At 37.8% G+C, this 27336-nt stretch overlaps 1 protein-coding gene across 1 annotated transcript; it reads right to left on the bottom strand.

Annotated features, from left to right (window-relative positions):
* Window positions 1–178: 178 nt before the first annotated feature.
* Window positions 179–17963, bottom strand: LOC114516765 (iroquois-class homeodomain protein irx-4-A-like). The gene is made up of 7 exons (XM_028536328.1): window positions 17497–17963; window positions 16707–16940; window positions 14202–14341; window positions 8705–9081; window positions 6730–7047; window positions 5049–5157; window positions 179–1530 (listed from the first exon to the last, which is right to left on the bottom strand). The coding sequence occupies exons 1-7, from the start codon at window positions 17539–17541 to the stop codon at window positions 1440–1442; spliced, it is 1314 nt and encodes a 437-aa protein (XP_028392129.1). The 5' UTR covers window positions 17542–17963; the 3' UTR covers window positions 179–1439.
* Window positions 17964–27336: the final 9373 nt, after the last annotated feature.

The raw sequence follows: 27336 nt of genomic DNA, 5'->3' as shown, positions 1-27336 counted from the left end.
AAAATTAGGGGGGTGATCTCTACTCTCCACTCAGATTTGCTTTGTTAGGATTGTTTTTGACTTTTTGTCGTGTTAAATTTGAGCATCATGCCTTTTTAACCCAGCACCACAGGTTAAGCCCCACTGCCCCACATATACCAAACAACAGAAGAACTCCACTCATTTCAATTTATGCACATTTTTTTTTCACAATATTAGTATGCATATTAGTACTTTCTACATTTCATTCAATTACCTATACGAATTTCTTCTAATATTAATTTCATCTTTGCTTCGAGCAGTTCTTGTCCGATGTAAAAAATAATACAATTTAATTAATGTTAAAGTGCTTTTAGCACACCATTTAGGTTGTGATTTGGTTTTTCTTTTCTGTGTCACGTGATCTCGTACGACGCCATGTTTGTTATTGTACAATTTACAGTAATAGATAAAGAAATTTCTTGCTAAAACCTACGACTGAACCTACAATTGATTTCATGAACTATTTTCTCCTAGCATTAGGTTCTTATTTTGTTATCTACGTCAATAAAATGTCAAGCGAAGTCATGCAACCACTTGTAGCAACTGGCTTCCCGAGGCAATATAATGTAGAAACATTTTGTCGTTGGCAAAATTTTTCTTTAACGGCAGTCGAAAATGTAAAGTGGAAGCGTGCATCAAAATATTCTTGGCCAACATTACCAGCAACCCGTTGTTCATCCTTGGACATTCTATGTTTTTTTATTATCTAAGTTTTTTATTATTTCTCATTTTCACTTTACTCAAAAGGAAGTCTGACTTCGCTCAATTTTTCACGACAAATTTGCACGTGGAATGCAACATCTCAGCCTATTTGAATTCTATGTTTGGTAATGTTGACCACTTTCGGATGATGTTCGACCTCGTTATGGTCCAACAATATTGGTTGGAACAGCCCGTTAACATTTTATCAAACTTGTCTACTGGATGTTTTACTAACTTTGTCTAAATTGCATAACTACTTCTATAGTCTACTGGATGCCATGCAATACTTAGGTACTAGGTACTTCTTTGTATGAATGCGAAGAAATCCGATGTGATGTGAAAGATGTGATTTCCAAAACGTGTAAATCAAACATATTAACTGCACTGCAACATACAAGCAGTTGACAGACTCGAAACTTAAAATGCTTTAGTAAATACTTTAAAATTCGTAAGGGCATGCATGCATGCAATACCCCCAAAACGGCACTCTAATTATAGTATTTCTCTAAGGTTAATCAAAGTTTGTAACTTTTTCTCAAACATTTGTAACTGTTAAGTCATCATCTTGGATGTGACTGTATTATCTGTATATACTATAAACAAAGCATTCTCGTGTATGCTTTATAGTTAATCTCGACGAGTCTTTGCGTATTTTTAAGATGGACCAGCCGCCTTTTTTTTTCTGTTTTTGTACGTGTTTTATAGGTGGATGCGTCTTAACTCCTCGAGCCAAACAGTGTCGTAAGCGCTAAAGCAGCGTCGATTTCACGATTTGTTGTACCGTCATTCGGTTCTTCTTCCTGACACCTTTGAGGTAAAAAAAAACACACATCCGTGTTAATAATTTTGGTGCGAACTTTGAATTCGTTGCGCCATTGGTTAAACAGATTTGCTTTTAACTACCCTAATATAGAAGACCCCTTTAGCAGTTCAAAAGGTTAACCTCTTGACAGTGCTCTCACTTTTGGGGAAATTTCCCCAGAAAGGGGAAATTGGTAGATTTTTGGGGAGCATTCTGGGGAACTCCTTTTTTTGGGGAAATTTTTGGGGAATTTTTTTAAATGTTGTTGAAACACATGTTTTAATTGTTTTTGCCTTGTTTTGTTTGTTAAATATGATTATTTTGATTACATTATATATGTTATATGATTTATTCGCAAATTTGACGCAAAGATACTTTTCGTTATTTCGTAATTTTTGTTTAAAAAATAAAAAGATATATCACATGCAAAAAGTGATCCATGCGTGACGGTAAAGCCTAAAGTAAAATGCCTATTTGCTTGTTTGTGTCACAAAAAAAAACAATATCAAACATCTAAGCAATCCGAGGCAATGCGCTTCGTCAGCTTATGGAGTTATCAGTTATGGTTTCAAAAGTTGTTCCAGGATTAGTTCAGTGGATTCTGAATCAGTTGCATTGCTCTTGACGTTTTTAAGATGAGTGGAAAGCTTTCCACTCACCTTCAAATTATGTGCTGAAAGCGAGTGCGCATTAAGACCATCTTTAGTGTGTAGAAGACCAACGAGACTTTCTCTTTTCAAAGAGTTTCGAGTGGATGATTTCACAAGCTTTAGTTCACTAAACAATCTCTCGACTGCGGCATTAGAAGAAGGAAGCGACATCATACAGCTGACTATTTTCTTCAAATTGGGATATTTCTTTCTTCCGTCCAAAGTATGCGCTTCAAGCCTTCGCTTCCAGAATTGCAATGACGATTCATCAGGATCAATCACGTTTGACTCTTCAAGGGCTTGCTTTCTCCATTCAGAATCAACAAATTCTTTGTCTGCAACGTTGGATAGGTACGGGAAACGTATTAAACAGCCGCAGTAGTGTAGGCGGGTGACAGTTAACAGCATTTTGCGGTATTAGGAATTCGAGAAGGGTGTATGCAGGATCCTGCAGATTGAAACGTTGCCTTATTTGTCTTACGAGTTCCAGCATGAACGCTAAACAGTTTTTCCTGATATCTTGACAACGGTGTACGGCTTCTGGATCATTTTCAATTAACTCGTATAGTGTCGCTGTTGCCTTGATTCCAAGGTTACACTTTATCGACAGGCACCATTAGATTCGGGTCATCTATGGAGACGGTAAATGGATCACAATTTCTGGCGACATCTAACTTTATGAAATCGGACAAAATTGATCTTAGCAGTCTGCAAACTTCACCATGGAGATGATGCAGGACAGGACCCGATGTTTGAAACATCGTGTTGAATTCGTTTAATTTATGCAGTTGAGCGCTCAAAAACTCGAGTTGGACTTTTAGATACTTGTTGTTAAGGGCACGAAGAATACTTTCTGTGGTATGCGAAGGGTCTCTCTTCTCTGCAACAAAGGAAATGAAGTAGAGTTGTAGAGCATTCCATTGCTCTAGAAGCCGTGAAACACATGATTCCAAGGACAACCATCTGGTTTGGGATAATCCTAACAACTTGTGGGGCTCAGCTTCTACAAAATCTTGAAACTGTTCGTATTCCTTTTGTCTCATGCTTGATCTGCTAAAATGCGAGTATACATTTCTGCATAGATCTTCTAGCGATGTAGACAACATTTGGCAGGCATATGATGAACATAAGTGGATCAAGTGGCAACTGCATTTGACGGTAAGAATATGTGGAAACTGCTGCTTTAAAAGGGACACGACGCTATGCCTTTCGCCGAACATGACATTAGTCGTATCTGAGGAATATCCAATGATGTTTTCCATTGGAATTGCTTTTTCACTAAAAACATCTTTGATTGCTTGATAGAGCCCGTTTGCAGTCGAGTCTACTACAGGTACCATGTCGAAAAATCTGGTAACAATATTCAAATCATGTTCTTCACAATAAACCACGCATATCCCTAATTGTTTTTCGGTAGAAACGTCTGTGGTTTCATCTGGAATTATGCTGAAGTAAGATTTCCGTAAAATTTCTACTAGCTCCTTCTGAAAATATAGTCCAACACCTTGCCTCATAATGTTAGTGCATCGGGTGGCTGACAAGTGGATTCCGTTGAGAACCTCGACTTCTTTCCCGTTTTTAGGTGCGATTGACTTGAACAAACTCATCAAACTATTTATCAAATTCAAAGGCAGGTTATGCTGTGCAATAAAGGAACACATTCGAGCCTCTGTTGTTTCTTTATAGGTGGTGCTTTCTTGTTGACGTTGTAAACATTCAACAAGGTTTCCTTGTTTTTGCCCTGTTGCCGTTATCTCAGAAATTGCCCTTTTGTGTTGTGCACATTGACTGTGCCGTCGAAGAGCAGTCTTCCTGCACGATACTGACTTGTTACACACTTTGCAGAAGCAAGCATTTTCTCCAGGGCGTGGACGCACCAACCAATCTTTAAATTCTGGCTCCTCTAACCATTGATGTCTGAATTGTTGCACGTATACCCTTCTTGCTGTTTTCTCGGGCGGTCCTTTGTCGACGGACACTGATTCAGACTCGGATTCGGATTCTTCGGTGTCTTCACCTTCTTCGAAAAACGTATTAAAATCACCCATGTCACAACTCACCACATGGCATGAATAATAATTACTGAAATTTGTAAATTACGCAAGAACTATACTTCATGTTACAACGTAATTTTGTATCTAAGGAATTCTTCGGAAATCTGGGGAAATTTAAGAAATTTTATGGGGAATTCATCAATTTCGTTGTGAGAGCACTGCCTCTTGATCAAGCAACAACACAAAAATTATTTATTCACGTATGTGTGTATGTTGTTCGCCAGAGTCGTTGGAAAATACGACCAGAAATGATTTTGGAAAAAATGCATTCAACTTTATAAACATGTTATTTCAGACGACCTTTTACAAGCGCAGGCCTAGACACAGCTTCGTAAAATCATGAATTATTTCAATCATGAATAATCATGAAATATATTTTAATGCAACCACTCTTTAGTTGTAAACACCCAGCATTTTTTAATCTTTGTGATTCAAGGATTTCGTAGATTTTTGGAATTCTACGACCCGCTGTTGGCCAGCGTTTGGTTTATTTAACCACAACCTGACTACTCAAGATAAACTTCGCGTGGGCATCATGATGACAAAATACCACTGTTGTTGGATTAACACACATTTCGCATCTTTGAATTGGCGTATATAAGTTATCTATATCTTTGTTTGGCAGGCTCTTAAATTTCAGCCATGCCTTTGTCATTCGTTTGATAAAAAAAAGGATTATGCGCCTCTCAGAGATCCGATCACAGAGCGCTGTAAGGGTTTTCATCAATGCAGGACGACAATATTAATTGAACGATCGGCATGTTTTTTTGTTAAGCGGAAAATCCGATCACAGCGCAAAGAACGTGTTTTTGTAGCTACCTGTCTTGCGTGTTTTCCTTGTACACCACATTTCTTTCGTTTGACGGAGAAGGACTTGGTGATTTTATCGTCTCCTGTTTCTCCCGTTCCATCGATTGCATTAGCCTCTCTAAAATAGATAAAGAAAAACTGAATCAGTCGGTATGTGTGCTATAATCGTCCCACTAGAAACACGGTCAAGTGATTTGCCCGCGTTCTGAGTTTGTTCATTATCAATCTCGGGGGTTTTGTTAAAGGGCTTGAGGTGGGGGGTGGTCTGGAAATTCCCTTTACAAAATTTTGGTAGCTCAATTTGGTCCCTGACCGTGTTTAATATAACATGGCGCTTGGACATTCATGACAATATTACTGGGCATGGAATTCGCAACAGCATTAACCAGTACTGGAGAATCTCAGATGTAGGTCGTATATCATAAATTATCCCGCATTAAGTCTTTCTTCCGAGCCAAATCGTTTCCTCCGTTTTGTTTATTTTAGACAAAAGGACTTTCACTGGGGAAAAAGGATCAAACCTTAGAGGCCCGAGTGTTGAAATGAGGGAATTATCTGTTTAAAAGCCCCGCATTAGCACAGAAAATCTCACCACACAAATTTCGGTGAAGTTTTTATCAGATTTATCTCAAACCCCAGCACTGGACCAACAAATTCACACGAATCGATTTGTTTTGAATTGAAAAAGGAAAAAATCGTTGCAAAGTTGCGCAAACCGTAATCCTCAGCCTATACCTATGTTTGCTCGAGACGTCCTAATATTATTCGTTGTTGGCATGATAAACCTGCTTTATCTCTTTCTGGAAACAAGTTTGCAAGTTGACTAGCAAGCTAATTAGTTGATCAGATAGTTGATTAGTAATTTGATTAATCATTTGGTTGACAAGATATAAATACACATGTCACTAAGTTCAGTTATAAGTAAGTTGGCTACGAGCAAGCATATTAGTTACTTACATTCGGTAGCATGTTACCATCTCATAGTATGTTAGTTATTTCGCTTGTATGCATCGGTCAGATTGTTACTTAATCACATGACCAGTTAATTAGACTTCAATTCAGTTGGAAACTTAGATTTCAATTCAGTTGTATAATGTTATGTATAGTGGGCATACATACGTTAGTTGCACGCAAGAGGTTAGTTGTGAAGATGAATCAGTATTATATACAAAATTATCTCGTGTTTCTCTTTAAGAATTCATTATATTTTTATACTTTGATCATTACGATCATTGCCAAACAAGAGCCGTTGTATAAAGAAGTAGTTATAATTCTTAACTATAGTGAGAGAATTGGCCAATCAGAATCGTTTAATATTTAAACCCAAAATGTGGCAAAGGGTTTTGTACAACCGCCCAAAGACCTGTCCTCTTAGCAATACTCTTGGTTTGCAAATGACGTCATAATCAGTAATTCGGCGCCATCTTGGTTGATTCTACAATGTTTACTTCTGCTTTTCAAGAGAACAAACTGCGTTGTTTTACTTTTTCCTTGTTTATTTTGTAACTGCATGCTTATCATCTCTGCCGTATTATTGGGCGGGTATTAAAATAAACAGCAACGATGAAAAAATTATTTGTGCACATGTTTTGAAAAATTAACAAAGATTTCGGCTATTGCAAACCACCCATTGGTTGTTTATCTCTATATTTTAGCACAATAAGACATGTATGTATTCTCAATTATTTACCTGAGAGTCGATCGGTTTCGCATGGCGGTGTCTGGGGCGGCGTATCCGGCGCTTGTGCGGTACCCGTTCTAGAGTTGTCAAAACAACCGTCTACCCATTTCCTTAAGCTCTTCACGGGCGAATCCTCGATGGACGAGGTATGTTTTATTCTACTATTGTCTATTGCGACGGGTGACCTTCCTGTAGACCATATCAGTCTCTGTTCAGCTGCGTTAGCAAATGAGACGTCTGGCTCGTGCGTGTAGCTTTGTGCTGTGCTGGAAGCTTGTGTTGAAGTTGATACGGGGCTTGGATCCCGTGTCTTAGGCGCCTCTGAAACTACGAACGAAAATGACAATTAGTTCACACACAGAAAATTTTAATTCTCGATGCTTGACAGTTGATTCTCTTCAAACTGTCAACTTTGGTTAGCAAGGGCCCGTTCATCGGTTCATATAAGCCAGCCGGGCTGGCCCGCTTGACGTTTTTTTATGAGCCTGTTCTTGTTGAAGGCGAGATCTCGCTTCGTTCAGGCGGGATCTCGCCAGAGCGGCGCTGGCCCGGTTCCATAAGAATGCAATTTTACAAATATAGTAAAATGATATGTGAAGTGAATTCCCGGCACTGGCGAGCTTAGACGACCCGTCTCATATGAACAGGCCCTAAGTGGAGCTCTTTAATCGAACAAAATGTTGTTTAAACCTATTTTTGATCGACCGAAAATGTTTGTACATAACTAGTCTATTAGTTTGGTTACATAACCATTTTTGCAGTATTGCAAAGCATTCGAACCGTTAATAAAGCCTACAAGCACGGGTAATCGTTTGTGAAGGCGCGGGTTATGGACAATAATGATAAAAGCCCGAATATTTCAGCAGCAAAACGTACACATAGCGTGACCTCAAACTAATTATTACTATATATTGTTGATGCCGCGTCACGCAACTTTACAAAGAATGTCATTGCAAATGTTTGGTTAATATCCTTGGCGCACGCAATCGTCGCATAACACAGCGTCTGAGGATTTGTAAAGGGGAAATTATTACCGACTAAAGTGATTAATTACTATGTACACGACGCAAATGTTCCCTTTTGTGTCCTGTCATCTCAAAACATCGTGGTGCATTGTCAAAACCACGGGATTAAGCGAGCCAAGTCGTTTTAATATGAAAATTCAAAATGTCTGGCATAAGCGCATTAAAATATTTAATTGTTTGCGCACACTTGTAACATCCGATACGCTTCGACGAATTGATAAATAGTCTGCAATGCATAAAGAAATTCTGGCCAAACAACGTGGCTAAAAATGGGCATGTGATGGTGCCTGAAAATTAAATACAACGGTTTCCAGACTTCCCACGCCCCAACTATATTTACAATATATTTCGCGCGATAAGCATGCGTGTTATGGACAGCAATCGGAATGTAATTTACTTTGACGAGATTAAAAGGTGACGCATTGCAATGTCGGAGTTGATTTCACAATAGGATTAATTTCGTCGAGTATTAACGCTGTCTGAAACCTTGTGTGATTTTATTTGCTCGCGAAAGATTAAGGTTAAGCCGATTTTTTTAAGACAACATTCTTAGAAACTATTTTAAGCTACGAAATGGAAGGTGTTCTTATTCCGTTTCAAAACGCATGCACGCGTTGCTTTCTCTACAGCAAACTTTAAAAAAATTGCTTTTTAGAAATCGACCCCTTGGATTAATATATTATATGCATGTTGAATGCTTTTGTTCTGTGCTGTGCAAAATTTTCTGCTGGTGGAATTTGGAGCAATATTTTCAGAATATACGATACTCGTGAAATTCAAATAAACCGATCCTATAGATATTAAGGCTTTTGAATATTTTTGAAGAGTTGTGAATGTTAAAGTTTTCTTGAATTGAAGGTGATTGCATTTAATAGCTTAGACCTCCATGTTGAAGAGTTTAGAACCGTTAAAACTATTCAATGACAAAGTACATTTCGATTCCATTTGTGAAATATTACCTTCAGCAGATTTGATGACCGTCGTCATCCTGAATGAGTCTTTCTCCTCAGATTTAATGAGGTCGTCCGTTTTGGATTCTATACCCTCATCGTCCTCTTCATCATCACTATATCCCTCGCTATCCTTGCGTTCTCCACACCTGTTCCTGGGCGACCACGTCATTTTGTTTTCCTTCTTCAACCGCCTCCTGGCGTTAGCGAACCAGGTCGAGACTTGGGTCAGTGTCATTTTTGTCAGAATTGCTAACATGATTTTCTCGCCTTTCGTCGGATACGGGTTCTTACGATGTTCGTAGAGCCAGGCTTTGAGTGTGCTCGTAGTTTCTCGTGTCGCGTTCTTACGCCTCGCGCCGGAGTTAAGATCGATTGGCGAAAATCTGAAAAAAGAAAGTGCATGCTATTTAGTTTCTGAAATGAGGGCAAGGATCAATGTTTCAATGGAAAGCAAATATAAGCAAAGCCATGATGTGCATGTCATGCTCTCGAAGGACCGGTGGTGTAAAATGGTTACCTTTTAACCTTTTTGCAAATCAAAATCGTGTATTTTGAAGTGAACTACAATTTACTGATACACCGAAAATGTGGTCATGCAGGAGTTTTAAACAACTGCCCCCTGGCTGGATAATCTGATCTATTGTTATCCGTTTCTCAAAGCCGGACAAAAGATACACGTTCCTAGTAATGTTTCCTAAAGGTGAACATGCAGAACAAAACATAATGTTTCCTATCTCCCCTGAAATGATGATAAAATATTTGAATGGTGGGCAATCCGTCGTGGAATATTGTTTTCGGATTTTTCCCAAATTGGATCTGACTGTATTCACAACAGATTCCCCCTGGGGGAAGATATTTTGATTATGAAGGCATTAGGCATACAAGTTGATTATTTCGAAGTAATCCAACCTACACTATCTGCACTTCTTATCTGAGCACGTTTTATCTTGAGAAACGTTTAAAGACGGATTTCTGAGGTAGCAGCAATGTTATTGCTTTGGTCTCAAAAGGCCAAGGGTCATTAGCCCAGCTTTGCATTCGAGTCGTGAAGATGCTCTTGTTTTAATGTCAATTCGTGTCTTAACATGTTTTTTGGGATCCTAACTAAAATCGAACAATAACACAGACAAAAGCCAAGATGCCAAATATACCATTCATTGCATGACTGATATTATCAACACTGGTTATTTTAGATCACCTGTAAGAATGCGCACTTTAGAATTATGCTTTTAAAGTACGTGCGAATGATGTCTGAAATCTCTAACGTGGGGTCCATGCAGGCGTCATTATAATACTTGGCATTTCATGGAAAGTTGTAACTTTTAAAATGTGGCCTGGTTTTCTTTAACTGCCAGTTCAAGCAAAAACCGAGATAAATATTTTAAAAAATAAACCTGATCCAACACAGCCAATTTTATCTCCAAAGAGATAAAAAAACTGTGATGTGTTAAGAGTGTATCTTAAGATCAAAATTTTACAATAAGTAAATCAAATTGTTCCATCGACAGTGAATCTCACTATAAATCCTTTCAATAGAGAAAGCAAAGTTCAAATTGATTATTTTGCTATCATTGATAAAGAATTTTAGATGACAATTGTGAATAACGAAATCTGATACATGATCAACCAATATTAATCATGACTGAACATTCTTTTAAAACGCACCCATGCAAATATGAAACTTGCATCTAAGTCACTTTTTGACTAATTTTATTTCATGTAAACTTCACAAAGAGATTTTGAAAGAGCACCCAGCTTTGTTAAAATCTATGAATTTTTAATCCACGAACAAAACTTAAACCCTTATTGAGAACAATTGAAGTGGTCCGAAATAAAACTTTGGACAAAAAATAACATGACCCATTGTCATAGTGATGTGAAAAGCAGTCTTTCAGAACAAACTAGCTGTTTACAGGTAAAAGTTTTCTTACACTAATTTTATTTCATGTAAACTTCACAAAGTGATGTTGAAAGAGCACCCATTTTTGTTAAAATCTATAAATTTTTAATCCATAAATGTAAACTGTTATAGAGAAAAATTGAAATGACCGGAAATAAAATTTGGACAAAAAATGAACATGACCCATTGTCATAGTGATGTGAAAAGCGGTCTTTCAGAACAAACTAGCTGTTTACCGGTAAAAGTTCTCTTACAAAATTATAAAGAATCGCTGTTACATGATCTTATGCTTACAGACGTGGAAAGAAATATCCCCCAAATGGTTGATATTCGCTATGGTGTGAAAGGTTAACTGCGTCACACAAGGTGCATGATGTTGGGCATAGAATATTGGACTTATACTTTGAAAGAGTCACTGCTTTTGATAACACTAATATAGGAACTTCAATCAATCAAGCATACCTTGCAGAAATGATCTCAAGACTCAGAGTACTCGTATAGAGGCATCGCATGCTTGTAATCCTTTTATACCCCTCACCCAAAGGCAAAAATTATTTATCGGTAAAACGAGAGGCAATATTTATTATACACAATTGTATTCCCAGCAAAATGGGACAGATATGTCTGGTCTTTGCAGCTTCATGCCCCTGGCCATTGACGCAAATATGACTGACATAATTAGAATTCAGAGATGCATGGATTTTTTCAAAGCATGTTTCTACATGTCATTATGCATGCATTCTTAACACCAGTAAAGTACTACACTATGTGCTATATGCCTTGCTTTTGGTCAACGCCAGACCGATATGCAGTTGCCGTGTAAATAGTATGGGGAATGACAGCTCTGAAGTACATACTTCAGGCGAAATCGACCTTTATTCCTCATTAACCAGTCAAACGCTGTACCATGCACCTGTAAAAGCCCTAACAGAATCGAAAACATGACAATGCTAGTCTTGACATGCACTGGCAAACGGTCACAATCCGCGTAAGGGCTCAGTCTTGATGATAACAACATCGCATTATAAACATAACATCTGTCTGGCTCACATGAAACGCCAATCAACACTCGAGTACGCTTAAGGACACGAGTATTTTACACTTAAAAATGTTTGTAGGTATCTAAGCAATACTACGTCAATGGCAAAACCTTCCTTGTTTATGTGCGCATTTTTAGTAAACTGATGTGCACTATTTCCGCTATTTGAGGCTGGTACATAGTCATCATAAGCCCACGAACCGGGAAAACGGCTGTTATGACTGGGAAATTACCAGGGAAATTGCGACAAAATACGAAAACATTTACACAAATTCTGAGATTAGATCGGAATTGATTTGGCTGTAAATGATATATTATGATTAATGGCTTCAGAGTATATCTATCTCCCCACGTTCCCTTTATTGTCTGCCGTGGTGAAGCACTCTTTTAAAACTTTCCAAAAATACTTCTTTAATTGCTGTTTTGCATCATATATGTCTCAATGAATAAAACAGTTGTTATGATTGGAGACTTTGCGACTGTGGCTTAAACGCATTATTACAATTGTGTAAAACTTCAGAAAGGTTTGTTCTAGCGTTTTTCAAACACACTAAATCGTATACCAGAGCTATAGCTACATGATGTGATATGGGACTGATCTATATCATCGTTTCGATCGCGTCTACCAGTTTGATTGTAAATTTCATGATCTAAAAATCATTTCAGAATACACCATTGTTTTCTTCATAATGAAAGCTAGCCGGATCCAAACGTGGGCAAGCATGCACTCTTCAAAAGGAGTAAAAAACGGTTCAAAATTCTCGACTTGGTACAGTTACTAATTACTATCGCATATTCAAGCTATTTTAATGTCAAATTTTATCAACAACATAACACGAAAGAGCTCAGAGAATACGATTTGTTTTTTACAAGGCACTTTATTTTTTATCAGAAAATTCCATTTACCAATTTGCTTCTTACGATAACAAAGCGCTCTGTCTGAGCTTACCTTCAATTCTCCGTCAAACGCTTAAACACTTGATACGTCGAGCGTAATTACAGGCAATCTTAGACCGAACTCATATAAATCAGTGTCTCAGCCAAAATATTCAAGCCTGGCATTGACTCTCTAAGAGCTTTTCAAACCGGAGACGTCAAACTGTCTCATTTCATGTTTCTCATATCCGGACGCAATCAAGTTCTGGCGACCCATAGGAGTCGTTTCTTCCCATCTTGAAAATATATCAACTTGTATCAAGAATTCCTTTGAATGCCCGTTTTTACTTTGGCCTATACATATGAGATTCCATATGGCTTTGACATAATTTCTCAATCAGATTGTAGAGGGTGATATGGAGGTAAAGATATATAGAGAAAACGTATGTAAACACATATAACACCAACTTTTTAATTTGAGTGGCAGCTTTTCCCTGTATGTTTCGGCCTACTCAGAATTTCCTTTCGTGTAATATTTTACAAAGCACGGCTACGTCTTGAAATGCAAACTGTTTCTAACAATTATGCCGAGTTGGCAAGATTGACCTATACGCTATAGAATTCAACAACCAGTTTTCTTTTGGTGTTGACACTTGTTTAATAATTTTGAGAAACTCTCTCTTAGCTTTGGTCTTGATTTCAAATCAGCCTTTAGTTATTTAGAGAGGAACTTAGTAAAATAAATTAGTAAAAAATTAATGGAATTCCATTTTGCTTCATTTAATCACCTTGCAATTATACTTAAATATAAATATGGGATAAGTTTAAGGCTATTAAAAAAATTGGTGACTTGGTAAAATCTAGTTCAAGAAAAGCAAAATTTAATTTAGTCATCAAGACTTCTCCCGTGTTTCCAAACAGACATTCACAGAATACCAACCAACAATTTTCTGTGAACTTTTACTTACGATTTTTCTTAAAGCATTTATATTTAAAATGTTTTAGAATATGGTAAACTCTGGTTAATCTGAATCAACTCTACTGATTGCGAAATTATTAGGATAAATTTTTTTCAATATATTCTTTTCTAAGATTTTAGATGTTTTTGTACAATGGGTAATAACAAGCACTAAAACCTAAACAACAGTGAACATCGATTTGGCATTTAATTGAAACATTTTAAGTTCTAATTGTGTTTTGGCGCGGTTCTTTTTTAGATAAATATATTTTGTCTTGCATTTGGTTTACATAATGCCCAGCCAAACCAAGATAAACAACAAATTTATTGCATTATCGTTTTATCTCGTCTTGACGTAAACGAAAATGTTAAGTTCAGGAGTATTTTTTTCAATTTGAGCCTTTTCGTTTGAAGTTCGGGGGCCAGGTATGATTTTCACAAAATATGACTTTGCATAGTTTAAACCTTTTACACGTAATATTGCATAAGCGTTTTTGTGCTTTTTTCTTTGCAAATTAATTCGTAGATCCTAGACGTTTAATAAACTACAATGGCGAAATAATAAGAAATTAACGCCTTTTTACGTATTTACTTATTTAACTGAACACAGACAGTCCATTGCAAAGATAATTAAGTTAATTCCTTGGTGACGAACGCGTTGGACGAAATATTAAGCACTGGCTGATAATAAACATGCATTTAACTGGATGTAAAATTTAGAGAGGCATACCTATCTCCATAGGCGTGACAGGCGAGGTAGCTTCGTTCGAAACCATTCTGGTGATCCGAGTATCTCGTTGCTGGGTTTACGAACCACGCTGAGTTCAGTGCGCCTGCATTCAGATCTTTAACGTCACACGCCTGTCTCAGCTGTGTCAAACAAAACAACACGTATTATAATCACATATCATCATATGGTAATTGCCCTCGCGTCTAGAAAACTCTTCAAAGCTGGGGGTGAAAAGGCATTGTGCGGCATGTCGTACACCCCAAAGTGCTGTCTTCCTTATGCACTTGAGGAACCCAACTCCGCTCCGAGCTTGTATTGAGTCATCTGCCCAAAGCAAACCTTCCCGCGTTTGTACACACAAGGAATTAAGTACAGCACTTACGCGATCGTATAATCATTGCCACGAGTTTTTTTGTTTGTGAACAAGTATTCCTAAGAACATGCCAAGGCAGGTTTGTGGCCTAGCTGCACAATACACATCATGCATGCGCTCCCATAAATTCACTTTGACAAGCTTATCGAGTAGCGAACAAATTTGTCTTGACAACTATGCTGTCTGTACACAACGGAACATTCTTCGAACAAAAAGCATCGCTCAATGTAAACTTTTCAAAGGACGAAAACACGAAGTACAACTACGCTTGGCTTTGAAGGTCAAACACAACCTGCATGCTTTTTCGTTTTTCCTATATTCTATATTCGCGTGTGAAAAATTATTTTAACTACTTTTGGGGGAGGAAACGAAAGATAAAACTGACTGACTCTTATCGGCGGCTATGTGTAGTATTTTATAAAATACTTTTACATTCCGGTTCGAAGTCCTCTTTTTTATTTAATCAGTACAAATTGAAGTCTCGTTTACACAACAGTCTACACCCATTTTTTGCTACAAAATATATAAAATTAGTACGGGAGCAATTTGATAACTGTAGCCGTAGGAAGCTGTATAAATTTCGACGCGACTCTAGTTTGCAGACCTTACTATAGCTTACAAGAGGGTTTATAATGTACAACACGAACTCTTCAGTTTGTGAACTTTCACACAATGACAATGTGCAGTGAATAATTGCTACATTTATTTCATTTGAGCGATTCGTTTCGCGGATAATGACAAGGCAATTTATTTTCCAAAACGTCCTACATTACAGACACAATTGCAGAACAATTAGGCGAATTTTTAATATTTCCATCGCTTGTCATGCAAGATTATGACATGCATGAAACCAATTTTATCTTTGAAGATCATGCATATTGATATAACAACAATTGTTACGTTGTAAAAATATAAATTATCATGTATATATACAATATATAAACAGGACTGCATGACCACGATAGGATATTTGTATGAAATTTTGCTTCAGGCAATATTAAGCAGCCGTGGTTTTCACGATATGAATCTATACTGAGTGAACTCGCGGCCATGTTTGCCTAGATTTTTCATCGGTAATTACAGTGAATAATAATGAGAAGTGAATACTTGGTGAATATTTCTATTAAACCTAAACCTTCGTACGTGTTTTGCTTTGTACTTTCTTGAGGGTGGTGCTAGCGTTGTATTATAAAAACATCATAATTTCTCTCAAGATTCGAGAAAAGATAATGGAGTCGCGTCAGTCCATACGAGTTACTGATACTTCTTAACATATTATGCAACTTTTCGACCTGGTTTGGTGAACAAACGCGTTTACATACGTTTTTGAATAGCTAAATATCTTTTCCACAATATATAGAGGCAAACTTCTTCCCAAAATAGTAGGTTATAGACAAATCAGACAAGTATATATGTAAGAAATGTCTTCATTGTTGGGTATGAAGATTTAAAAGTGTGGGTATTAAGGTTATTCAAGTCTATTCTGTGACTTATATACTTAATAATTTACAATAACAAAATTGCAACATATTCAATTAAATTTGGGTATTTTGTTGGGCCTGAAAATGATAATGATCAGTCTACAGGAACAATGATCTCAACGTGAATCGGTTAACTCGTGACACCCCGTCTACAGAATGAATATTCTGTTTTGTTACATATTCTGACTGTATATTTATCATGTCTGTGACGAGAAAACGAATGCTAATTTGGAATGGTCCGAAGCGTATAAAGTTTAGCCGTAAGTTGGTGCAAGAAGCAAGCTTTTCAAGAAACTGAGAAACTCCACTTAGCTTAAGTATATCCTGTCCTAAGAGTCGATCCAAAATGCATCGTCACCGTGGCTCAAAGCAATATCACAACACGAAATATTAAATATAGTTTGTCGTGGTATATCGAACATATTAGTCAATTCAAATGCTTTGGTGTTCCACACTTTTTATATAATACACGCATTAGGATAAGTCTGGAAATTCAATATTCTGTTATTAATAGCCGCATAGTAACGACTGGTAAAATAAATACAGACAGGTTTTTTCCGGCCAGAATTAGCAGAATTTCGGCTGGAAGCAATATATATTACCACCACAAATCAAGTCGAAATATAGTTCTCAGCTTTATCGGTAACTTACCAAGGGCGAATAGCCAACTGCACTCGAGTCCCGTGGCCCAAATATAAGATTGGGTTCTGTTGAGTAGCTTGGTGTAACGCGGGGAAGAAGGCCAAGAGGGACAGCACTCATCTTTTGCTGCGCTTGTAAAACCTGCTCCAGCTGACACGTACAGACTCTTGGTGTATGTGGGGAATGTGGCGTTAGTTGGCCTGCGTTGCCTTCGCAGCAACTGTGGTGGCCAGGCATGAGAAACTAAAATAGTTGAAAATAATCAGAGATGGCGATTAGCGGCGTTTGGTATGCGCGAGAACACGTTTGCGATAAACGACAGTTTCGTGGAAATTTCACATAAAACTTACACCGTTTTGTCAACAATGTCGAATTAAATGTATCAGTATGTTAGAGTGCATCACCTTTCATGTCTACCCGAACATTAGCGCGAAACTCGTCACGAGGAAATATTGGTACATTCTAAAGACCACATTTGTTAAAACGACATATCTTTACAATCGACGTTAAGGCGTGAAGCGCACTTACGCTAGTTATAGCCTAGTTATAGCCGGTCCCTTGAACATTAGGAAAGGAATCATCGAATGAGCGCCATCACCAGCTTCTGTATATATTTGAAATCATGCACGCACCGCGGTATTGTGTTATCAAGAAAATCATCGAGTGAGTTTGTACTGCTACAAGCGTAATGATTCACCTAGCAGCCACCAAGGTTGCGCACAACGAATTACGCGCTGAGTGCCGGAGTCTTGAGCGTATCTGTCCGAAATTTGTCACAACAAAGTGTAAATTTATATACCTGTGAAGTGTACGGAAATCCAAAACTCGCCGTGATGCCAGCCATTGTACGAATAAACTTTGTATCTTTCCACGGATGAACTCGTTATTACAGAACCCACAAATACACCACACTTTTTAAATCAATTATAAGATTACTCTTTGAGTGTTGGCAATGCCGCCGTCGACCGAGGGTTCTACACACACTGTTATAAACTTCCCTTGCTCACTGCCGGGCCAAAACAACGCTTCACAGACGCGTGTCTGTATATTACTTGTCTAAGAAGTTACGAGGGCGCAACTCAGCCAGCCGGCGAGAATGCTCTCTTAGCGGATGTTTAGCGAAGTTGTGTGATATCTTGTACAATCACAAGCACGTCGAACATGAGTCGCGGTCGTCCTGACATCTCCTGACATGTTTTTCGCCAATAGCACCAATCGAATTAAGCCCTGAACAAGTTGACTATTGAAAACGCGACAACGTGATTGACAGGCGATGAGTTGTTAACTGGAGTAACATTTATTATTGTCTGGGCGCGCTTAAAAATAGACATTGTTTGACATTATTTCTCCGCCTATCTGGGTGCTTTGGAAGCTGTGCGGCTCCTCCTACATGGGTCAAATCGTGTATGTTTTGACTTTGTTATTCCATGAAGCTGAGCAAATGAAACCACGGCCTATAACATTCTATTTACTTTAATACAACAGAAGATATTACACATTATATGGATCTTATTATGTCGCAGACAAAATGCGAAACGGTTGAGTGCACGAAAGATGGTTTTGTTCTTCGCTATAATACGAGTATCTTATCTCTTGTGCACTTAATGACTTCAACTTCAAGCTTGTTCGGTTACATTGTCTTAGGACAGCTAAAATTAATATTTCGGCTGTCGGGAATTCATCAAATCAACACAATCTAGCTGTCCTAATCAATTTCCATCTTTATTTAAGAATTAAGAAGAGTATTTGCGTTAGTCGGGTTTTGCGCATTACGCGAAATTATGTAACTCGCTCCTTTCCTTCGCTTTTGAAATTGTTCGGCAATAACACGCGTTTTTAACGCTGAATTTTTTAAGCAATGTCCATAAATTTAACATTTATAGTATTTGACCGGTCCCACTCGACGAGTTTGGCCTCAGCTGGTTCATAAATCTTTCATAAGACCTGTATTTCGACACAACACCGTTTTAAAATGTGAAAATGCAAACATTAGGTCGGCACTGTGGTGTAAACGAACCAAAATAATATCGAATTTTGGCGTTCGCCACAATCGATTTGCGACTAACTTGTGGTAAATTAGTCTTTAAGGGAATATCAAATGAAACGATGCACCCGACTAAAATCTTTTGTCTTGCAGACGAGTTTGAGTGGAGAAAATTTACATGTAATTCGCTAGTGTTATGAGTGTTAATAGCATGTTTTGGTTTGTTTTATGTTCAATTTTAATGTCCGCATACTAGTTTACATTTCGGCGCCTTTCTCATGTGACCAGAAGACAAAATATTTCTTGTTAGGAGTGACTTTGCAGCACTCTTGTTGGTAAGTGCAGGAAATCCTCGCAGCAGAACCCCTCTAAGTTTTGCGACATTGCTTTCTTGTATTGTGAGTGAATATATGTGCTTTCGAGATGGTCGGCCAGCGATACTGCTGTGCTGATATACATGTACGTAGGTGTTATAAGCTTCAAAACGCAAATACAATTCCCTTCACATTCTATCTTTTGTCTTAGGAACAAATAACACTCGTAATAAAAGCAAAAGTAAATTAGCATTGATATGTATCGTGCATTTTGTTTGCATATTTGCGAAGGATAAACGGCTAATTCGTCGTTATTGAATTCTATTTATGTTAGTAACTCTTTGTAACAGTTGCATGCCATTGCTGCTGAGGAACAACAGTGAACTCTTGAATGCCACATAAGGCATGTAGTGATTTGTAACTTGAAGCACCGCTTCCCTTGTGAAGTTGGCAGCCTCATTGCAAGTCATGTTGTAAGGATTGACACCGGAAAAGTCGTTTAATAGCACCCGATATGTGATAAATAATTAATTAGACGAGATTATTTTCACAACAGACGGTGAACTGTGAGTTTGCGCTACGATCCTGGGTGGCCAGTGGTCTTGTGTATACGAAGCGTTTTCGGACTCGCTCAACAGTTAGGTCGAAATCGGGGCGAGAAGGAAGAATCTAGAAAGAAGTCAAAGTACATATTACGTTGTTTACGCTGAATTCTAAGGCGACATATATTCGATGGCTTAATAGTTTCCGATGACTTTTGGCATAGACACTTTGAGTTGTCTGATGAGTGGCAAAGACGTTGTACAAACGTCTTGTTGTTCTTTATAACCCCCTTTATGTAATTACCATTTTGCGCGCGCTACACCTGTGCGCCGAGCATCAGTTCGGGTACTGAATACCGAAAACTTCAACGCCAAAATCCATACCGAATTTAATTCAGTTTCCCAAAGTCTGCTTATTATGATGAACCAATCCAACGTTTGTCAATAATTAACCGTGTTGGTGACCCTGCATTGTGATTATGATGGTTGTAATTCGCCGAATGTTTCAGTAATTGGCAATTGGATAAATTGTCTTTATCATTTTGCGTATGTTACCGGCAAAACTGCTTAAAATTACCGAATCGCGAATTTAATCTTGGAGTTTACTACTTTTGAAATTGGACCTTGAGATTAAATGTCTTAACGGTGCATCGGCTTCGTTACTCGGGGCAAGCCTCAAATTCACTTTACTAAAGCGATTGTTGCCATGTAACTCGCTCTCAACTAATATAAATACACGATATTCTGGTATTTTCATTCGCCGAATTCTCATAGTCTTAGCCGTGAGATTATAACCTATCGCCCAGATCGATCGGGTGGGCTGAATTTTGCCGTTGGCTGTCCATTAAATGAAAAAACCACACTTGAACTGTTGAATATCAACGTGAAAATTACAGAACGCTGAAATTTGTCGGAGAACTAAAAAAAAGTATCGTGTTAACCGCTGATGTCAGGTTAATTTGAGAAAAAAATTCGGGATATCCAAAATACGTGCGGAAATGACCGCGTACAAAGCAGTCAAAGGCAGGCTGTGGTCTACTTTTTTCAATCCTGTTACAAAAACGATTGATCGGTCGCAAATTTATCTTCATCCTTCAGTGAAATCCTTCCTTTTCGCTGCTTTTTTTAAACGGAATTTCAATTTCGAGATTCTTCAACTCCCTTGACATGCATACTCTCGCCGTTGTTTGAATAGTTTTGGCTTGGTGTAGATTTGATTGAATATATAATATATGATGTAAGCCGGACTAACTCGGGAAAAAAACGCCGGGCGTGGTTTCCGAGCGCACAGCTGAAGTATAAGAGCATGAATCTTATGGTCTTTTTGAATCGTGATAATACAGTTGTAATCTATCAGTCCGGAAACATTTCTGAGAATAAGATACATGTGGGACACTCGAAAGATGAAGTTTCCGTCCGCAAAACTGCTTCACTGATGTAGATTAATCCCAAAGTCGACCTTATCTCCAGCGCATTTTTTTCTAATTTGCTTAACAAAGTCTGATATCATTATCGATCGATTTACATCTGTCTGTATCAAATGAATTCATGCCTTCAAAATATTTCCTGGGGCGGGTTGTAAGAAAGCTAGGGAGCCGCTACTCCACCGGACAGCCGGGTTAAGTCGCTCTAAAATCGTCTTTATATATTCAATTATAACCTTAGTCAAACCTTGATTAAAAACCAGTCAGGATTCTTAGATTAGAGTTAATTTCCGCTCTTAGGTTCAGTAATTGTTGACTTATGAAGTTCTGTACTTCTACAATACAATAATACAATACAATATTTTAATTGAACACTTCCCATTGTGACTTTTCAGTGGCAATTTCATCATTAAATGTTCCAAAATATCGAATGTAAATCCAATGTAATTTTGAATGTATTCCAAACACCTTGTCGTTGTAAAAGTGAGTCGGGCAATGAAATTGGTATAGCTTTACTGAGATATCATGGCTATATCATTGCCTGGCCTTGTCCCTGGCTGTTCCCGGCCTTCAAAGTAGGTGTCGTATTATTTCGCCACGAAATGAAATATACAACAATTGTTCAAACATTTCTTTCGCACAAACTTCCCCAACGAGACAACTAAGCTGATTTTTAAGATGGGCGTAATATGATTGGAACTATTTACACTAAACAAAACGTCGCTAGCAACAAGCTTGAAGTGTTAGCGAGCAATGAAGTCTTTCGAAGATGATCTTTAAACAAGTTGGCTAATTTGACATGTGCCATAACGCCTTGGAAGGATTATTTTCTTTGAAATTACTCGATTCGAAAGCCCAAAATAGCGATCTGACGCGCAAATTAAAACACTCGGATGCCTCTTCGTCATATCGGTGAAAATTTTCTGATATCGAGTTAAAAATAGTGGTAAAAGTGCTTTCAAGCTGTGGCATGATAGATGGTACGACTTGCTTAATTTGACAATCAATTTGAAAAGTCTATTTTCTTAATAGTAACTTTCAAGTGCCCAAAATACTCCTAAATGGAGCTAAGACCACTCAAAAAATATCATATTTGGTGATATGGCGTTTCTCAGATTGCATCAATAGAGTCGACATGCAGAAAAAGCGTATTTTTAAACGTCGATAGTCCATCAGAAGCGGAAATAATGGATTGATTAATTTGACAATGCCTTCAAAAGAGATATTGAATAGAATTACTCAGCCTCACGCGTCATTAAGGCACGAAGAAGGCAGATAAAAAAAATAGAAGATGAAAAAAAACTTTTGATATATGATATGGCTTGCTTGTTGCTATTTTAGATAGAGAATTTTGTTTTGGTTTTGAAACGCATTCCTAGTTCGGATCAATTCACTGTCGATACGAGTTTTTGAGATGTTGCAGACCATTGGGGATTTTCACAGGATATATAAACTGTGTGTTTCTCGTGACACTTTTCAACGATTCACTGTATTTCTCTGTTTATATAGAAAATGTAATTAAGGCTTAATTCAGGTGTATTGAACTGAAATAAATCATGCAAGGCTTTCTAAAGGCATTTTCCTCAGCCAAATCTTATTTCTGCAAACATATGAGAAGAGTAAAAGAGTATTTGTTGCCCTTAATGTTTGCATGATTTCTTTCGAATTCTCAGTCAAGTTTACTCCGTTTAAATTTCTATTGTTTGATTAAAGAAATTTGATAACCAACTTTATCGTGCGAACGTGTTGAAAACTCTTCAATTTTTGGAAATTGATGGAATGATCGGCGAATCTGCAGGACTTTTAATATGAATAGTTTACAAAGTTTCTTTTTTCGATATATGAAATTAACATATTTCGTCAAGGAAAACTAAATATCTCGGAAATTGCCACATTTATGGAATGTATTTATTGTTACCTGCATGAATAGCTACATATTGCATGTATTTATTTCTGCAAAAAATTATCATTGCATGCCCGGCGATTCATTTATTAAGCCATATTATGCCCGAGTTTGAATCAATGTATGCATGGGGGGGGTGAATTTTTGACATTTACTTTCAGACTCCCGCTTGCCGTTGGAAAACCGCAGCCGTACGCTGACCCTTGTTGTTGGATCTAACTGTACTGAATATTGTTTGAGCAATTCACGTGTCAATGTTTCCTTTTTGACACCAGCGGCAGCGCCACCGACAGACCCACTTGGCTAACAAAATAACCTAATTGTCGAAACACGAACATTTGTCAAATGACGATCGTGATAACCTTGCTTCACAAACAAATTGTCATCTCTGCGTACAGACAGACAACGTTGCACGTTTATATACGCACATAAAACAATGCCACGCTGAAAAACAGGCAAACGCGAGAACGCAAATCGTGGTGTGGGACGCATTTTGACTAATGGTTTATACTATATATGGCTAAATCGCTGATCAGATTATACAGTTGGACGCATGGTGTTATGTTTAGTGAAATAAATACTAATGCTCATGGCTCTCTAATTAATTGCTGTTATACGTAATACATCAATCGTAGAAGTGATAAAACCATCGCTAATTTCAAAAACGCGCGGTTAATCCGAATTTCGTGATGGTAAGAAATGAAAATATTTGCCATAACTCTATGATTGATGTCGATAACATCGTGCTTTGACGTTCGTTAAATTGACCTACCCTAAAGCAATTGTTTTTCAAACCAGTAACCTTGCACTAATATACAAACGATCTTTTTACACGCTAACTGATTCTACAAAATATTTTAAGAACAATACCCCTATTCAAATAAGCATTTCAATCTATCAATATACACCATGAATAACAGAACACAAAGGTACAATGTATATGTTAAGCTTGAAGAAAACTGTGTTGACTTTTTTTTTAAAACGATGGAGGATTTGAAGACAAAACTTGTCGCAACATACAAAACGATGTAGTTAGAAATTCACGCCAAAACGACGTCGTATTATGGTCAGTTTTTTTAGCATCAAAACGGTGCCAGTTTACGCACGTTGCATCATAAAGAGTGTTGCAACCTAACACAGTAAAATGTAATTGACATCGCGAAGTAGAACACCATTGTTGTTGTTCTATAGAACGAAAGAATGAACGTGTATTGACTTTACGTTTACAACCGTTTGCGCAACGCGATATGACCAACTCCTCTCCGCAACATAGCATAAACATCAACGCAGAGACATTTAGTTCACATGGTGATACCGTCTATCGTCGTGTCGATAAATTGTATATATATCATGAACTATTGACCTACATGGGAGAATATAGCCTGCTCATTGTGGGAGCAATTAAATACAACATTGGCGCACGGTGGAAAACTTTACTCGCGCTGTTAAAACGCTGCGCCGTTTGGAAAACAACGCCGTTGGGCGCCGCTCGCCCCGTGAACTATGGTGCTCATTTATCACGCGATGAGCGCGATGTACGATAATGCCCGTATCTCGTTGCGCGCGCTCTGAAAAAACAGCGCGGGAGAGCAAACGGCGCGCACAGGGTAACGCATAACAAATCAACAATACAAGTCGCGCTGTCAAAAGGTCAAATCAAAGCTGTTGTGTAAAATTAGTTAATGACAGAGCTTACGCTATTGTCCATACAAGCTGAATTGGCACAGTATATGGGGTCCCGAACATATGATACGAAACCATGCTGCGTTTAATCTATTACTGTCAAGGGGTTATCTGTGTGTACAAAAATTGATCTAATATATTCAGGAACAATACGCGCACACAGGGAAGTGCATATCGATAAAATCATTCCCAAAAATGAAACTTCATTGCCTTCAATCTTAAGTGCAACATGTATAATATTGCGTGAAATTTCTAAAACACGTCTCGTTATCCCTGTTGTTGTGTTTATACTGTTTTGTGGGGCTCTAACGCCCTTGCACGTCAACTGCGTCTTCGCGTCGTAAATCATGTGTACAGGCATGCTCGAGATGTCTTGCCCGTTCAGACTTTTTCTTTTTTCCTTTCGTGATTTTTGGATATAATTGCAACTATTGAATCTGATTCAAATCCCTTCCTATACGAGCTTCGTTTTGCCACAAATATTTTTAATTAGAATTGTTTGCAGAGTTAATTGCATGAGCAACGTGTAATAACTGTAATGTTGAAATAACATTTTTTGTGACAATTATTCCATTACAGCATTCACTGATTGCGTTAAAAAATATTAATATCTCTGCTAAAAAGTATAAGTATTATAGCCTAGAAGATGCCTTCAAACAAGACAAAACAAAGTATAAATTCTCTACCGCTTTGTTGTATTGTTTACAAAATCTTCAGAGCAATCAAACGAACTTGCAGACGTAGATTATATTTATGTGAAAATAGTTTCTAAGCAGTTACAATTTCTAATAAGCGAATGGGACGGAAGGAAAGAGAAGTGTTTAACAGATAAGCCTTAAGCTTCAATATGGTAATCTCGTCAAAAAAGTAATGTAGGTTGTAGAAATATTAAGCTATTCTTCCAACTTCAAATATCTTTATACAAGCACGAAACTCGTAGAAATAAGGGAGAGGTAAAAAGGTATATAACCATCTATAGTAATTTTTTGTTTCACGCACCGACTACTTAATTAACGTGCCTCGACGTATTCCTGTATTTTAAACTTTTTAGTCTACCTCAGTGTTCAGTAAACAAGAATTACCCTTCACTACGATAGGCTGAAATTGAGTAGTGGAATTCACGATGGTTTTCATGTAGTATTTTATTGCATGTTTCGAATTGTACACAATTTGTTTTGGCGCAGAAGAGCGCCCCACGAGTCGACCCCAATCACCCAATGCGAAGTATTTTGCTTTCGAGGCGGTCGCCATGGCATCGATGACGTAGGCAAATATTTTCACAGCAATTGGGCTCTTTATCCCCCATTTATCCGTGGCGTGAATATAATTTGAATGAGGTATCTGTTCACACTCCTTTTGCTTTTGACTGGAAACATGAAAAGGTCAGCCTTGCAAGGGAGGGGCAAAACCATTAATTTGAACACATGAAGGAAACACGATTGTTAATTAGCGAAAAGCTATTTTTGATGGCTGTGGCATGCCATGGAATGCCAAGTGAAAATTGGGCGCATATTTTGGGCAACTATTCTAAGAATTCAAGGGTTTCTTTCGTGCTGCAATTGTCAGGCATGCATTCTCTATTCATTTTTCCGCTGGGATAATCTATTCAATAGTTGTAGTATGTGATCGTTTTATGCCTCAAATACAACACCCCACGAGCTTGTAGAAATCTTTCATCAATCCTTGTGCCGGGTACAAATCAATTGATTGAGCATCGGTTAAATTTTCCATCACGCGCACTTCGCTTTCATGCTGATCAGCAAAGGGCAAATAGAAAAATATTCTCGCTGTAAAATACAATTGGAAAAGTATATTCTTGAGAGAAAATGGAAACTCTAAATTTGGCAGTGAAAGATATACAGCTATGCAATTTTTTGTTTTATTATAACACGCACGAAAATTGCCAACCGATTTGGGTCGAACTTCAGGTTCGTAATTTTCAATTCTTTTTCAAAGATCAATTGGTTCACCGTTCATGTTTGTATGAGATTGCTTTACTCCGTTTCCTATGAGCCTTCCTTTTTGTCCGCTATCCGCGCGTCCGTTCTAACATCCATCCGCCATCAATTTTGCGGGAACAAGGCGAAGACATGTCTTACATTGTCTAGCACATGTTACATGACAAAATTCATACGGCAAGTGACATGGCTCTGCTTTTGAACATGTCTAGCACCGCAGGTATTGAATGCAAGTCCCGCTGCGAAAACATCATTCATGGGAACATCGTTTATTGTGCTGATTAATGACATGACATGACTGGGGCCCGCTGTACAGGCATGCATAATGTTTCCATAAGTTTCTATAACGAGGTCAAAGGTTTGCGTCGGTGGAAATTTCCAGCAAAGAAGGCTGTCTTCTCAGACGTATCTTACAGTGTTTCCCAGCCGCAAAAACTGTATTTTCACGTTTTCTTCGCCTGATTGCTTAACCGATTAAACTATGCAGATTTACTAGAATTGGTATGCTCTCTTTCTGAGAATTCTTCTCCCATATTCGGAAGTATTGTTCACTGAAGGTGGTTTTTCACGATGCGGAATTTTTTGAACGAAAGAAATTTTTTTGTTCATTTTTTTCCCTGTGAGAAGTCGTTTGAAGCGGATCCACTTGGGCGATCTAAGCTCAGCAGAAAATCGGACGGAAATTTGTTTAGTAAAAATCGAAGCGAGCGAGTAGTTTGGAATAGCCGACGGATTTCCTCTTTTTATAATCATTAAGGTTATTGAAATGTAAATTAGTGAAGATGATCTAGTCCCATAATGATACTTACACAGGCTCTCAAGATATGAAGC

This window comes from Dendronephthya gigantea, unplaced genomic scaffold, assembly GCF_004324835.1.
Source record: "Dendronephthya gigantea isolate DGI-Jeju-01 unplaced genomic scaffold, DenGig_1.0 000006F, whole genome shotgun sequence".
Taxonomy (NCBI): Eukaryota; Metazoa; Cnidaria; class Anthozoa; order Malacalcyonacea; family Nephtheidae; genus Dendronephthya; species Dendronephthya gigantea.
This window is presented reverse-complemented; position numbering and strand designations above follow the sequence as displayed.

What these genes read in the sequence shown, in the direction of transcription:
- LOC114516765 (XM_028536328.1), bottom strand. Translation starts at nt 17,541, where the DNA reads ATGGCTGGCATCACGGCGAGTTTTGGATTTCCGTACACTTCACAG. An exon ending in GATTTCCGTACACTTCACAG is followed by an intron (nt 16,941 to 17,496) that starts GTATATAAATTT and finishes CAACTATTTTAG; the next exon opens with TTTCTCATGCCTGGCCACCA. An exon ending in CGAAACCGATCGACTCTCAG is followed by an intron (nt 5,158 to 6,729) that starts GTAAATAATTGA and finishes TATCTATTTTAG; the next exon opens with AGAGGCTAATGCAATCGATG.